Source organism: Barbus barbus (assembly GCF_936440315.1).
Source record: "Barbus barbus genome assembly, chromosome: 28".
Classification (NCBI taxonomy): Eukaryota; Metazoa; Chordata; class Actinopteri; order Cypriniformes; family Cyprinidae; genus Barbus; species Barbus barbus.
In genome coordinates this window covers 28,893,216-28,909,596 of record NC_136756.1, presented here as the reverse complement: position 1 = coordinate 28,909,596, position 16,381 = coordinate 28,893,216, and the positions used below count along the sequence as shown (strand labels likewise).

Sequence of the window (16,381 nt, the reverse complement as noted above, 5' to 3'; positions counted from 1 at the left end):
ATGCATGTGGTTCAGCGCTGAGAGATCCTTCAAAGGCTCGACTCACTTTCTCAGCCATCATCTGCAGGAAAACCTCAAAGACTTTATCACCCACACAAATCACACACTGCATCATGCCTGCATACGGATACAGAGAGAGACATGATAAAGATCATTTGAGTGACAAAATTAAGCAGAAGAAGAGTGTTTTTTTATTTGGCCATGAAGTTTCCTAAAGATCATGCGATTAGTTTGTTTCATGATCCTGTTTGAACGTTTGGAGGTTAAATCATACAAGTTAAAAATATTTTATCATCCAGCAGTTGAAAATCTAATAACTTACATTAACATTTATGCATTCATGACTTACAAAACAGGAACAATAGCAATTTCTCAAAGAGCCAAAAATATTGTAGTTTACTTCTCATTGTAAATATTTTGAATTTACTAAATAAAAAACTAAAAGTCATATTGTGATTAGTTTCACAATCTTTCCTCAGATGGCTGAGTTAAGACAGACGAGTCAGTGTTAGAGATTGCATTTCTTCAGTTCAACTAGTCAATTTTAATCAATCGGTTCAAAATTCAGATTTAAATTATTTGTTCGCTCAATCCCTCAAAAATATTCATCTCCATTCTGCATTTCTCATATCAAAATATTGCAGTAAAAAATAAGTGTAGCTAAATATCACCGTTTATTGTCATATTGTTACATATAAATTAATATATATACACGATTCTTCATGTACATTTAGTGAAAAACATGCTTTGAATAACTGCAACTAGATTTTTGCTTCTTGCAAATATTTTTAATCTACTAAATGAACAACATTCAGTTCTGTGGAGTTTCTAACCTGATTTGTCTTTCTGGATGGCCTTGTCCTCAAAGTATCTGAACATCACCTGGAAGCGGTCGGCATCATTCGAGTGCAACATCCTGAAACAGATGAAACAGAGACAGATGGGTAAATCACATTAAATCACCACAACGAGAGGAGCAGTTCTGAGGACAGTCAGAAAGTGTCAGGAACCTCATATACTCCAGCCGGTACACAGACAGCAGGTAAGTGCACATGGCGAAGTCCAGTTTATTGATGAGGGCGGCAGCTTCAGGGGACGGATCCAACAAATTAATGATGGTGCTGCGCAGTTCACTTAACTCCGCCTTCAAAAACAAGATCGGTAACCGTTTAATTTGACATTCCACTAACTATCAGTAACTCCATGTCAACTAGCAGCAGATGTTCTGCTTAATATCTGCTCACACTTTAATTTGATGGACAGTCTATTAACCATAAGTAACTTCGCAAGAGCATGTCAACTTATTCTACTAACCTTAACCCTAACCTTACAGTCTACTAATACTCTAATAACAGTTATTTGACATGTTTTTGCAAAGCTACTTATAGTTAGTAGAATGTCTAAAGTGGACAATTGAAATAAAGTGTAACCAGAAGATTTTTAACAAACAAAACAAGGCCTGGGTTCAGAATGGCAAACTAGTATAAACTGTAAACAGCTTGTCATTTTAATAAAATTGCATGTAAAACAGTAAGTATGCAAGGATAAAGTAGTTTGCAGCATTGATCGAAGTCATATGATTGAAACACGTTGCATGTTCAGTCAACGGCATCCAGTTCATTTCTAAGAAATAAATTTGGTCGTTTGCTTTTGTTTTTTATCAGTTTTTCTTATAAAAACTGTTTGGAGTTCAATCAAATAAGTCAAGTTTTATCATCTAGCAAGTGAAAATTATGCATCTATTAATGTATATTAACATTTATGCATTTATCCAACGTGACTTACAAAAGAGAAACAAAAGCTATTTGTCAAAGAGCCAAAAATATTATATATATATATATATAAATAAATAATGGCAGGTTTGTTAGAAAACCTAAAACAGCAGCACATCTGGTTTGAGGAGCACAAACACTGCACTTTCACATGCAACTTTAACACTTCGTGTTAGAGATAACAGTATTATAGATGTTTGACTTAAAGAGACAGAGACAATTCACCCAAAAAAAAGAACAATTCTTGCATCATGCACTCAATCTCAAGTTGTTTCGGAGTTAATTTTTTTCTGCACATAAGAAGTTATTCTGAAGAATATTGGTAACCAAACAGTTGACGGTAGCCACTGACTTCCATAGTATCGAAAAAAAAAAAAAATACTATGGAAGTCAATGGCTACCATCAACTGTTTGGTTACCAATATTCTACAAAATATCTTCTTTTGCGTTCAGCAGAAGAAACTAATTCATACAGGTTTGGAATAAATTGAGGTTGAGTAAATGATGACAGAATTTCCATTTTTGGGTGAACTGTCCCTTTAACACCTGGCAGCTGTAAATCAACACTGAGAGATCGTTGAGATACCGGGGTAACCGTGTCGTTCTTCAGAGCCGAGTTGTACTGGAGTTCTGAACGTAGTGGTTCTCCACTGGGAAACGTGAGCAACGGAGATTTAGTAGCGATTTCACACACTCCCTCATACCATTCCTCAGGCCACAGACCTTAAACACACACAGACACAATCCTGTAGAAATAATCTCAGAAAGAACTTCTCAGGTTATGAGATCACAAGAGTACACAGGACTGTGCATGAGGTGGATGCATGCTGTCAGTGATGCTAACGATGTTAATTTCTTACCAGAACCTTCCACAGCAAACCCCATGACCACAGAATAGAGCCAGAAATCTCTAAACAGCTTCTGAAGGCGAGGTTTGGCCTCTTTAATGGGGGGCAATCGGCGGGTCAACTGCATACAGTCAAACACAAAACACATTAATTTAACTTTAATCAATCAAAATTTTAGCAGTTCTTTTAAAGGATTTTACCCCACAAAAAAGCTGCAACTGTTTGTACATTTCATTTTTTCTATTCCATTTATTACACATTTATTATTATAGCCAAACATAAAAAATAAAATGAATTAATATTTTAAAAATATTATATAAAATTTAAAATAATTTTTTTTTTTCATAAATGTATAACTTTAATAATGATTACTCTATTGATCACTGTAACAATATTATCATCACATCAGGAATTTGTTTATAGTCAACCTTAATATTCCACATTATCTGCTTGCAATTCATTGCATTGCACAAAAAAGGATAAATGGAGTCCAAATCATTAAATACATATACTTTTCCTCAAAGCATGCATATATGAGTCAGTTTTTCCAAAGCAAGATTACAACAATTGATTGCATTTCCATGCACTTTTAGCCAGGACTAAAATCTGTAAGCTTGCATTTACAAAATTAGCAGGGTAAATATGCAAAAAGCACAATTTAGCCTCCAAGGAAACACTGTTTTCAGTCATGTCACAAATCACATTAAGAACCTTTTCCAGAACAACTGCAACTCTCTGCATACATTGAAACGGTATGCCAATTTCCTGATTACATATTATACAGTTGTCAGGGATATTAGAATAAAAGCTATGCAGTTTAACTATGGTAATACAAGTCCTAAGCGTCCATTTACAGTATATTTGTATTAATTTGCACCCAGTATTAACACATTGAGTGCATTTCAAGGGTTAAATGAGTCAGATGAAGATCTGTGAGCACTGTTTGAACTCGCTGCTGTTTGATCAGTGAAGAGCCACTTCAAAGTCCAGCTGGAGAGCGAATCCACAAACGGACCGTCCATACACACACAAACACAAGGATTCCAGAAGGAGAGAGCAGGTAAGCAGCTCAAACTAGCATAAAAGGTTTCATAAGACTATTGACACTGGTGTGATATTTCTGAGATTAAGCTAAGCAAGTAACCAAAAGCAAAGCTTTAACCATCATTGTAAAAAAATATATATTGATCAACCACTATTCTGGATATTGGGTGCCCTCATAATGGTCTATGGTGGTCACAGCTTTGGATTTACTTCACTTGTAAGTCATTTTGTATCAGTGTTGTTATTGTTAACAAAAACTAGTAATATTGAAAAAAATTTATCTGAAATAAATAAATTAAAACTCAAATGAAATGAATATCAAAAAGGTTGTCTTGCCAGCTTACTAAAAATAGTTAGTAGTTAAAGTACCAAATGTGCAAAAACAAAAAACTATAAAATAAAATATAAAAAAGAATTTATAAAAAAAAAATGAATTAAAATGAATACTAACAATATAGCTAACAAAATAATTAAAATATAAATGAATACCATAAAAGTATATTAAAGCAGCATTATTAAATTAACACTACTTTCCCATACAGAAAAAGCATATGAACTTCATGTGCAATCACATGTTAAAATCACATGTGAAATATGTGAAACACATACAGAACATTTTCATGGTGTAAATGTGTGAAACCCATGTGGTCACGTTTCCACGTGATCACTTATTGTCCACATATGTCCATGTTCATATGTAATCACATGGGCTTTACACATTTACACCATGAAAATGTTACAAAACCACATTTTGCATGTGTTTCACATGTTTCACGTGATATTAGCATGTGATTGCACATGTGATTTTTCTGTAAGGGTTGGACAAAACCATAAGCTAAATTAATAAAATGTAAATGTGCACATGGCGTATGAGCATTGCGTGCTATATTTCAGAGAAATGTCTATGCAATATATGTAAATTTGTCAATCGTTCAGTATTCCCAATTGTGCTTGTTTCCATAGAATGTGGTTCGTTACAGTTATAGTTGTAGCCTCTCTCCTGAGCAGCCCCGCTCTGGCTGGGGTCAAAGACCTCAGTTCACACTTTGATGCAAATGAGAAGAAAACGTTGGTGGATGCCCGTGGACTTTCTCCAAATGGAGAGAACACAGACATTGACTCCATTCCTCTGGACTTCCATCGGGAGAACACAGTCACAAACGACCTCCCTCTGGAGGGATTAGAAGATGAAGACTATATCGACTTTGATAAGATCTTGGCAGAGGGCGAGGATGACTACAGCGAAGGCGACCATATAGACGAGATCTCCACCCCTGCTCCTGACCTGGACCTCTTTGGGGAGCCCAGTGACCCCAAAATACGGCGAGCACGCCTGTTGAGGCTTTTCCATGGGCAAACTCGCCTACAGCGCATCAACGTGGTCAACGCCCGCTTCGGGTGTCGGCTTTATCGAAAACTGCGCAACCGACTTAACCAGACAGACAACATTCTGCTCGCTCCTGTCGGGATCTCCATTGCGATGGGCATGATGGCTCTGGGAGTCGGCCCAACCGCTCAGGAACAACTCTACCAAACTCTTGGATTTGGCGAATTCATCAACGCCAGTTCTCATTACGATAACTCGACTGTGCACAAGCTGTTCCGTAAACTCACGCATAGGCTCTTCCGACGGAACTTCGGTTACAACTTGCGCTCCGTTAATGACCTGTACGTGAAACGTAACATACACATACATGAGGCTTTCCGCAGTGATGCAAAGACATACTACTTTGCAGAGCCACAGACTGTGGACTTTGCAGACCCGGCCTTCCTTGTGAAGGCCAACCAGCGCATTCAGAAGATCACCAAAGGTCTGATAAAGGAACCGCTGAAGAGTGTAGACCCAAACATGGCAGTGATGCTCCTGAACTATCTCTACTTCAAAGGTGAATCAATTCTAGCCCATTCAAGTTCTGAAACTCTTTAGGACTAATGGTTTAATCCTTCATTTGAACAGTCTGTACCAAATCCTAAAGCAAATAATCATGTACTATGTGAAATGTTGTGTGTACTACCACTGAGTTCAATGTTGAACATTTTGCTTGATGCAAGCCTGACTCAGGGTTTCAAACTCGGTCCTGGAGGTCCTCTGTCTTGCAGAGTCTAGCTCAAACTTGCCTCAACACACCTGCTTGGAAGTTTCTAGTAAGACCTTGATTCAAGTGTGTTTAATTGTGGTTTGAGCTAAACTCTACTGGACAGTGGCCCTCCTGAAGCAGGATTGGACATCCCTGGCTTGACTAAATAGGCCAACATCTTGACTAGGTCAACCAGCAAGACTTCATTGTCACATTGAGGCTGGTCAAACGAGCATGATGGAGCATCGTTTCTTGTGAACCTGATTCCCCAGCCCCGATGGTTACAACAAGTTTTGCTGGCAAAACTCGTAGCTATGCTCGTCCACCAACATGACCAGTACCAAATTAACATAAACCAGCACAATTCCAGCCTAAACTGGTCTTTTCAACAAATAAATCTGTATATCAGCATAAATAATCCTGCTCCTAGGGCGCTACCTTACTTCAGACTTCGTCTCCAGTCCTGATCCAAAACACCTGGCTGTAATTGTCAAGTAATCCTGAACACTTTCATTAGCTGGTTCAGGTGTGTTTGCTTATTGTTGAAGTTTAACACTGCAGGACAGTACCCCTGCAGGAGCAGATTTGGCTACCCCTGATGTTTGGTGAACAGGAAGCTCTGTCTCTACCAGGGCTGTTCACTTCCACTCCTGGAGGGCCAATACCCTGCAGAGTTTAGCACTAACACACCTGCCTGGAAGTTTCTAGTGATCCTGAGGACCTTGATTAGATGTTTCAGGTGTTTTTAATTAGGGCTGGATCTAAACCAGGGGTCTCCAACCCTGCTCCTGGAGAGCTACCATCCTGAAGATTTCAGCTCCAACCCCTATCAAACACACCTGAACCAGCTAATCAAGGTGTTCAGGGCTACTTGATAATTACAGACAGGTGTGTTGCAGCAGGGTCGGAACTGAAGTCTGCAGGATGGGAGCTCTCCAGGAGCAGGGTTGGAGATCCCTGATCTAAACAGTGCTAGAAGATGCCCCTCTGGGTGCAAAGTTGGCTTCCCCCAACTGTATATATTTGGCAAATAGGAACATCTGACTCAACAAATGGTGTTCAGTCATGTTTCTGGAGTGTCAACTTTCTGAAGACTGTAGCTCCAACACATGTGCCTGAAGAATTTTGCAACCCTGAAGACCTTGACTAGCTGATTCAGGTGTGTTTAATGAGGGCGAGAACTAAACTCTGCAGGAAGATGGCCCTCCGGGAGCAGGACTGACTACCCCAGCTGTAGATATATGGGGAATAGGAACTTCTGTCTCAACCACGGATGTCCAATCCTGCTCCTGTTTTTTTAAAGAGGGTGAGAACTAAACTATGGAGGATATTGGCCCTAACTGCCTGCCCTGAGGGCTAACTACTGTAGATTGTGGTGAATAGGAACTTCTGTCTCAACCAGGGGTGTCTCAACCCTGCTCCTGGAGGGCCAGGTACCTTTAGGCTGTATCTGAAATCGCCCCCTATACCCTCATTCACTATTCCCTACATTAGTCCACTCATATAGTTCACTTGAAGGAGTGAATGAAAACGAGTGAGTGAATTCGGACACTGAATGCACCGGAAGGACTGCCGCTTTTGCATAGTTTACTTCCTGTTAAATAATCATTTGAAACGGGCAGCTCCAATAGTAAGATTGAAGGATTTATCTTGAACTCTGTCACGGAAATTATGTATAAACCCTAATAGTCAATTTACAATTAATTTTGTACCTTTGTTGTATTCCACTGTATTACGCCGTGGACGAGCGCTTCAAAAATCAATGAATGGATGATTCAGCTGCGGGCGCCATCTTCTGGTGAGACGTGGGAATTCACTCGGCGCGCGACTCTCGCAGTCCATTCTGGGGATTCTCTAGCCGTTGAGTGTACATCGCTTGTACACTTGTTTTTGCGGTGCATTGTGGGATTGAATGAGTGCACTCGAGAACATCCACTAAGGTTTCGAACACCACTTAAAATGGCCGTCCCCTCAAATAGTGCACTATTTGAGGGTATAGGGGGCGATTTCGGATACAGCCCTAGAGTGTTGCTCCAACACATGTTCATGAAGGTTTCTTGTTATCCTGAAGACTTTAGGCTTGTTCGAGATGCATTGGCGCTGCGCAGATCGATTGGCGTGTGACATCAAAGTAGCACAAAAGCGATGGGAGAGCAGACTCCTCTTTATGCACTGGAATTGCTCTAGCGGTACTTTGATATCATATGCCGATCGATCTGCGGAGCGCCGATGCATCTCAAACAAGCATCTTCTGTCTGAACCAGGGATGTCCACTCCCACTCCTGGAGGGACAATGTCCTGCAGACTGCTTAATTAGGGCTGGAGCTAAACTCTGCTGGATGATGGCCCTCCAGGAGAAGGATTCGATACACCTGCTGTAGATATTTAGCAAACAGGAACTTCTGTCTCAACCAGGGGTGTCCAATCCTGCTCCTGAAGAATCACTTTCTTGCAGAAAGTAGCTCCAACACACATGCCTGAAAGTTTCTAGTGATTCTGAAGACCCTGATTAGCTGGTTCAGGTGTGTTTAATTATGTCTGGAGCTAAACTCTGCAGGAAGGTGGTCCTCCAGAAGCAGAAATGTACACATCCCGCTTTAAACAGATTAGAAATCTGAAGCATGCAGCTCTCAAATAACACCACAATGTGATGTTTTCACTGGCACAACAAATTCAGGTACGTGGGAGCAGAAGTTCCCGAAGGAACAGACACACTACCGGCAATTTCGTGTCAATGAGAAAAAGCAGGTGCGCGTTCCCATGATGCAGAACAAAGGAAGTTACCTGGCAGCGGCTGACCACGAGCTCAACTGTGACATACTGCAGCTGCCCTACGCCGGAAACATCAGCATGATCATCGCTGTTCCACAAAAACTCTCTGGAATGAGATCCCTGGAGCAGGAGATCTCCCCAACCCTGATAAGCAAGTGGCTTAACAACATGACCAACAGGTAAAGCACTAGCCGCAGGCTTGAGACCAAGTTGCAAAGAGGTCAGCAAGGTACTTTAATGTCCTGACTCACTGGCTTGAAGTGCTTAACATGATTTCCCCAGGTTGGACAAGTTCCTAGATCAATAGCCTTTTTGGTTTTGGAGTTTAGGGTTAACCAATATTCTTATTACTCTGTCATTTCCCTGAATTTCCACATTTAGTGGCATATTATGGTTTGGAATATACACTCCCCTCCAAAAGTATTGGAACAGTGAGGCCAATTCCTTTATTATTGCTGTAGACTGAAAACATTTGGTTTTGACATCAAAAGATGAACATAATACAAGAGGTCAATATTTCAGCTTTTATTTTCAGGTATTTTCATCTGGATATGATACACAACTTGGAGGATGGCACCTTTTGTTTGAACCCACCCATTTCTCATGTGACCAAAAGTATTGGAACATGTGACTGACAGGTGTGTTTTGTTGCACTGGTGTTAGGGGTGTGCGTTTTATATATATATATGCGATTAATATCGTAATTGTTGTTTTAATGATGTGCAATTTGACATTGAGCATTTTGCAAAAAACAAACAAAACGCCCCTACAGAGTGCACGCCGTTTTTGGTTCAAAAATAAGCATGATTGTGATATTGATTTTATACAACAGTTCAATAAACTAAGTTAATATTAAGACACTTACAATTTAGACAATACTTCCAAACAATAATTCCAAACAGTCACAGCACTGTTTTTGCATCTCTGAGCAACATGACAATGTTTAGTTCCTGAATGAATCAACCGTTTAAATGGTTCGGTTCATTCGCAATGACTCACTTATTAACAGTGACTTGCAGCCACCTACTGGCGATTTTTTTTATTTCACATTCAAAGTATTTTATTCATTTTAAAATAATCTCAAATATGAGTATTTAACATTTTATGTTTAAAATATCAAAACATTATGCATTTGTAGCTGCAGGTCAAAGCACTCCATGTCCCTCTGAGCTGCATTAAACTGTGTAAATGCATCTAAAGGCCACTTCAGATGCAACTTCTGCAAAGATTAATTTTGTTGATACTGGTTTCATTTGTCTGCAGCTGTCCACGGTAGTCCGATATCAGCACAATAATACTATTGTCTAATTATCATAATCGAAAAAAATCCCCCAAAATATTGAGATTTTTTTTCAATATCGCACACCCCTACCTGGTGTGTCCTATTACATTGATTAATCAAACAATAAATAGCACTGAATGTCTGCACTCAATTTCAGATTTGGGTTTTGCCTGTGCAGACTACATTTATAGTTAGACGTGTAAACATGAAAACCAGAGAGCTGCCTATGGGTGCAAAACAAGCACTTGTGAAGCGGAGAAGACGGAAAGAGCCATTGCACAAACATTGGCCATAGCCAGATCAGCCATTTGGAATGTCCTGAAGAAGAAAGAAACCACAGGGTGTACTAAGTACCAGACCTCGAACCGGTAGACCAAGGAAAATGTCAGCAGTTGATGACAGAAACATTGTGACAGCTGTAAAGAAAGGGCTCCTTAATCTTAATTGATGATGTAACATGATGGCAGCAGCAAAATAAACTCAGAAGTCTACAGAAACATTTTGTCTGTCAATTTACAGTAAGATGCAACCAAACTGATTGGGAGATCCTTCATCATGCAGCAAGATAATGACCCAATGCATAGTGCCAAAGCAACAAAGGAGTTCATCAGGCAGGAAGTGGATCTAGTTTAAGTCAATCTGTTCCTATACTTTTGGTCACATGAGCAATGGGTGGGTTAAAAAAAAAAGGTGCTATCTTCTAAGTTGTGTTTATCAGACCCAGATGTGAATACATGGAAATAAAAGCTGAAATGTTGATCTCTTGTCTCATATTCATCTTTTGACGTCAAACCCAAATGTTTTCAGTCTACAGCAAAAATAAAGGAATTGGCCTCACTGTCCCAATACTTTTGGAGAGGAGTGTAGTTCAGTCTATGGTTTAATGTTAGGGTTTAATAAGAATGCTGATCCAGAACTGCATCCTACTTGGCTAAATCATTCTTCCGTTGTCTTTTCGGCTTTGCGTGGTCTTAAAATCTTTCTCTGTTAGGACTCGTGAGGTGGTTTTCCCTCGGTTTAAGCTGGAGCAGAACTATGACTTAATTGACCACCTGAAGGAAATGGGGCTGACGGACCCATTCACAGAAAAGGGCGACTTCTCCCCAATGACTTCCGAGAAGGTCATCATCAATCGGGTAAGAGAACAACGGATATGTGCCAAACCAATTTAACTCATCATTTGTTCAATAGGCCTTTTTACTGCTGTGTTGAGAGCAATTAAGGCCACCTACGCCTAATCTCTTACGAAAACATACTCTTTGACCTTTCATTGCACCATCATAACCTCCTCCTCTTCTCTCAGTTTAAGCATCAGGGCACCATAACAGTGAATGAAGAAGGTACGGAGGCCGCAGCAATGACACACATCGGATTCATGCCTTTATCGACACAGACGCGTTTCATCGTGGACCGCCCCTTCCTCTTCCTCATCTACGAGCATCGTACAGGCTGCGTTGTATTCATGGGACGTGTGGTAGACCCTTCACAGAGCTAATCAGATACACAATACAGCAGCGCAATGGCCGATGCATCACTGTATAACAATGAAACCAAAGCCAAATAAGCGGGTGAGAATAATGGTTGTTTTGTTTTATCAAGTGAAGTGAGTTTTGTAAAGAAATGCTAGTGAAATTTAAAAACCCTGAGTTTATCAACAGACAAACATCTGTGTATTTTTGAAGCAGAACATGTTGTTAAATAAAATGAATCAGAGGACTGGTTTATTGAATTAATCTGTTCAAAGGGTGAATAAAATCAACGCTCGAGTACAACAACAACATGACAGAACATTTTGCAAGACAAGTAAATATTTGTCAGAGAAGTTAAAGTCTAACCACAGGCGCTCAAGATCTAATTACATTTCTGTACAGATGCATGAATAATGGAGCATCAAACAAGAGCAGAAAGAGCTCTTGCATTTTTAATTTTTTGATTACAAAAAAGGAGCAAGATTTATCTAACTTTATGTACACAATCTTTGATTAGCTACTTTCTTGCTTTTGCCAAATGTACTCTTTGATCTTCAAAAGCATGTTAGCCCAGAGAGAACTCATAAATCATTTAAAGGGAGTGAACAGGGAAACATTTTTGCTTTCCATTAACATTTGTATATTATATTAGATGTAAAACATGCCTAGAAGAAAATATTGCTATTTTATATATTTGTTTCAATGTGATCAACAACTCAGTGATCACCTTTGTCAAAGTTACTTAAAATATGTATTTATACAATTTAATAGAAAACTGAAAATTATATTTAATATTTTTAATATTAATTTATATGGAATTGTATTACCTTTTGAATATTATAACAAATATATAACTGCAATATTATTCTATTAAATGGTATAAAATAAAGTGTATTAAGTATTTTGTTAATACAAAATCATTAAATTTTAATACTGAAATCATAACTTATCGTTGCAGCACCTCCCCTTATATAAAAAGAAAGAAATGGGACTCGGATGTCTAAATATGGTGTGTGTCTGTGTGTCTTACCACAGCGATTACAGGGATGAGGACGCCTAGATTACCAGCACTGCTGGATGCCTAGAAAATAAAATAACTCAATTAAAACAACATTCAAGACACAATGAAACATTCTAGAATCCTCCTTTTAATATCTGTAAGTGTAGAGCCAGACTGACTCAAACACAGACTCACTTTGAGGGCCGGTCCTTTATCACTGGCGCGTTCACTGGCTCTCTTGCCCTCCAGGCCGAGCTGAACGAACAGCTCCAGCAGATTGACCAGCAGCTCGTCCACCAGCTGCTCCCCCTGCAGGTTAGCCGCGATATTAGCCAGGGCGTTTATCACAGCTAGAGAGCAGTGCCTGCACACACACACACACACACACACACCAGAGACACACACACACACACACACACACACCAGAGACACACACACACACACCAGAGACACACACACACACACAAAGTGGATTTTAAGGAATAAACAGCACAGAAGTATGAATCACGTAAAATATCATGAATAACTGACAGAAATGTACTTAGCACCTATTAAATACTCAGTCATTTGACCTGTCCTGATGATTAACGGTGTAAATTATGCCAATACACAAATTCTAAAATTTCACTATTATTAATTTATAATATTATAATTTTATTATTACTACATTTAATTGTATATAATAACATCTCATATTAAATATTCTGTTAAATATTTTATATAAACTATCACTTTTAAGTCAAACTTATTAATAGTAAATTATGCTCATACACAAGGGCCATTTAAATAAATTCAAGAAAGGTAATTAATATTTACATAATTTCCTATTATTCATTTATAATATAATTTTATACTATTATTACATAATTGTAATATTATTCTATTAAATAAAATAAAATGTTAAATATTTTGTACAAAACTATTAATAAAAATAAACTATAAATATTGAAATTAATAAGTCCATCCAAAATCTAAATTTGTGCTTGCAGCTAGCAGAGAAGTCTAAAAAGATGCAATTGCAAAAATCAAACTAATGAAATAGCCTGTTTAATTAAAATTTAAATTTATTCTAAAGCTCAGAGAGAGGCTGTAAAATGGTCATAAAAAAATTAATTGCGATTGTTTTTGGTGCAGAAAACCTTGACATATATTATGACTGGATTTAAAGAAAACAAAAAAAGCTACAATAGCGTAAAATAGGCCTCATTTAAAATGACTTTCTGCTATCAAGCATTTCTAATACAGTAAAATGAATGCTTCAGGTAAAGTCTACATGCTCACACACACACACACACACACCTGTATCCGTGGTCTTTGTAGTCTTTGGTGGCTGAATACACCACATTACTGGCTTTCACACTGATCTGCTGGAACAGGTTCCAGACCTCCTGATAGATGTATTGCTGTAGTAAACACACAAATCACACACTGTCTGTTAGAAAACACAAAGTATGTTTTAGATCAAAATCAGGAATTAAAACCCGCCAAATGCAGGTGAAAAAATAAAAAAATAAATCAACCATGTGAGTAACACACACACTCACTGTCCTCAAGACAGACGCAGGACAAAGCAAAGCAAATAGAATGGGAAGCGCCACATCTTAAATTCAAACACATTCTATTTATAATAATAATAATAAAGTTAATAATAAAGTAACATGCTGTAGATTTGCCATATTGTGCGAGAAATAAGATTTAAAAGTCTTAATACAAGAATAATTCAATGAATTGTATACAAAAAAAAAAAAAAAAGAAAAAAATAGATTGTCAAAACAAGAACAATTATCAAAATAAAAATTTCTGTATATTTGATAAGAATTCTAAAAACGTTTCCAGGAGAAACATTTTTTTTAAATGTCCATTAATGTGCTTTGAGTACAAATGTTTCCTAGCATCATATAAAGCAGGATACTCCAATGAAATATGTTTCACAGTCTAGGAAGAAAAAAAATAATAATAATTATATATATATATAATTCAGGCTCTTGTTCTGTCCAGACTTGACTATTGCAATGCTCTCTTGGCAGGTCTTCCAGCCAATTCTATTAAACCTCTACAATTAATCCAAAATGCCGCTGCAAGATTAATCTTTAATGAGCCGAAAAGAACGCACGTCACACCTCTGTTCATCAATTTGCACTGGCTACCAATAGCTGCTCGCATTAAATTCAAGGCATTAATGTTTGCCTACAGAACCACCTCTGGCTCTGCTCCCCTTTACCTAAATTCTTTACTTCAGACTTATGTGCCCTCTAGAAGCTTGCGTTCTTCAAGTGAACAACGAATTATTGTACCATCCCAAAAACACAGAAAAACACTTTCAAGGACTTTTTCATTAACTGTTCCCATCTGGTGGAATGACCTGCCCAACTCGATCCGAGCAGCCGAATCCTTACCCATCTTCAAGAAACGGCTAAAAACTCATCTGTTCCATCTTTACTTGACCCTCTAACTCTAGCACTATCTATTCTAATTATATTTTATCTATGTCTTTTTATTAAAAATAACAATAATAATAATAATTATCTGTACTGCGTTAGGCTAACCAAGACTTGTAATAGCACTTGCACGTTGTTGCTCTTTTGTTGGTTTTGATTGCTTCTTATGTCCTCATTTGTAAGTCGCTTTGGATAAAAGCGTCTGCTAAATGACTAAATAAATAAATAAATAAATAAATATATATATATATATATATCATAAAGGCAATTTTTCTCATTTCAATAAATATATACAGTACAAATATACATGTGACCAATCCTACATCTCGTATATGGGTCAAAGACAAAAGGCTTTCAAGAATTAAAGCAAGTTTAAACAGGTTTTCCTGTACATTCGAATGTCTGTTTAATTTTATCATCAAAAATATTGACTATCACACAATTAACCATGATTTACAGAACACACCCAGTAAAATTTAACAACGTGTCAACGTGACATACAGTCTATCCATTTCTATTTTCAAAATAAAACTAAGCTTTTATGTTTAACTGGATTCATTTCACAATTTCTTGCGTTTGCCGCTCATTCAGTGATTCAGAATCAGACCGAATACCAAATATACCAAAAGGACTGGGAAAATAAATCGATGCATCGTGAATCCAGAAATGATTCAGCATCGATTCTGAGTTTTTCTGAATGCGTCGCAATTCTTTCTCGAGTCGCTTCTGAGCTTAGTTTTGAACAGCAGATGGCGCTGCATGCTTTAGAAACAGCCGTACTCTGTTTCCAAATCCTTACACACACTTGAACCTAAAATAATCATTCATAAAATCTGAAGCGAATTACAAGGGTGTTCACAGTGGGTTGTGTTTACATTAATAATCTCGCGTCATAAAGGCATTCTGAGCCGAGGTGAAATGACATTTATCTGCTGTTATTACAGCCATCTGCTGTTAAAATCCAAGCTCAAGAGAGAATCGCAATGCATTCGGAAGATCAATCCACGAATTGATGCTCTACGGTTCGCTCACAGTTTCTGAATTACTGTATTTAAAAATGGACACCTCGTAATTCATTAGACACGAGTCACGATGCAAACATACAACACTGTGGGTGGCGAAGCGCACAAGACAAACAAAGAAAGAATCAACTGAGAATAAGTGCAGTGAACAGCTGTAATTATGCGTGTAAATGAGATCCTTACGTTGCCAGTAATGACCATGCAGCCCAGCTGGTCTATGATCAGCACGTCTAGCTGCGAGGGCGGCTGGCAGAACTTCTGCTGCAGGATCTGCAGGATGGGCTCCATCACTCTCGGACAGTCTCTCATGGCCACAGCGATGTGTCCGAGCGCACGGATGGTGTGATCCGGGATGAGATGAGCCTCCCTGAGGAGAAACACACCCGCCTGAGTCAATAACACCCCAGCACATCACTCAGAGAGACAGAGAGAGAGTTTGATTCCTCACTTGTCATTTTCCTGGGAGATGTAGAGCCGGTTTGACAGGCTGGCTAAAAACGCCTCCACTATTACAGGATCCATCGTGAGCCCAGCTTTCAGACATCTGCAGACGACACGCACGCATTTACATTTCAATCAGAATGAATCTGGAGTTGTGTTTATATCCTAAACCTTGCAATCCAATTCACATTTTCATTTTAGCATCATTGAGATAC

The 16,381-nt window shown here is 38.4% G+C and overlaps 3 protein-coding genes across 4 annotated transcripts in view; 1 reads left to right on the top strand and 2 right to left on the bottom strand.

The window, feature by feature from the left end:
* LOC306848635 (synaptic plasticity regulator PANTS-like) overlaps nucleotides 1-16,381 on the bottom strand; it is an 806,624-nt gene that overhangs the window by 515,581 nt on the left and 274,662 nt on the right. The gene's annotated exons all lie outside the window — the stretch shown is intronic.
* Nucleotides 1-16,381, bottom strand: part of LOC306848613 (phosphatidylinositol 4-kinase alpha-like) — a 50,922-nt gene that overhangs the window by 20,307 nt on the left and 14,234 nt on the right. For both annotated transcript variants that reach the window (XR_013782261.1, XM_079383260.1), the window contains exons 15-24: nucleotides 16,174-16,269; nucleotides 15,909-16,092; nucleotides 13,565-13,668; nucleotides 12,461-12,629; nucleotides 12,296-12,346; nucleotides 2,633-2,741; nucleotides 2,359-2,495; nucleotides 1,011-1,144; nucleotides 834-916; nucleotides 47-117 (exon numbers count right to left, since the gene is read on the bottom strand). Coding sequence is in view for 1 of the 2 variants with exons in the window: in XM_079383260.1 (XP_079239386.1) it covers nucleotides 47-117; nucleotides 834-916; nucleotides 1,011-1,144; nucleotides 2,359-2,495; nucleotides 2,633-2,741; nucleotides 12,296-12,346; nucleotides 12,461-12,629; nucleotides 13,565-13,668; nucleotides 15,909-16,092; nucleotides 16,174-16,269 (1,138 nt within the window). In the remaining variant the exon portion in view is untranslated. The remainder of the gene's footprint in view (nucleotides 1-46; nucleotides 118-833; nucleotides 917-1,010; nucleotides 1,145-2,358; nucleotides 2,496-2,632; nucleotides 2,742-12,295; nucleotides 12,347-12,460; nucleotides 12,630-13,564; nucleotides 13,669-15,908; nucleotides 16,093-16,173; nucleotides 16,270-16,381) is intronic.
* Nucleotides 3,544-11,512, top strand: LOC306848672 (heparin cofactor 2-like). Its single transcript, XM_079383359.1, has 5 exons — nucleotides 3,544-3,680; nucleotides 4,628-5,550; nucleotides 8,420-8,693; nucleotides 10,788-10,932; nucleotides 11,100-11,512. The coding sequence occupies exons 2-5, from the start codon at nucleotides 4,629-4,631 to the stop codon at nucleotides 11,289-11,291; spliced, it is 1,533 nt and encodes a 510-aa protein (XP_079239485.1). The 5' UTR covers nucleotides 3,544-3,680; nucleotide 4,628; the 3' UTR covers nucleotides 11,292-11,512.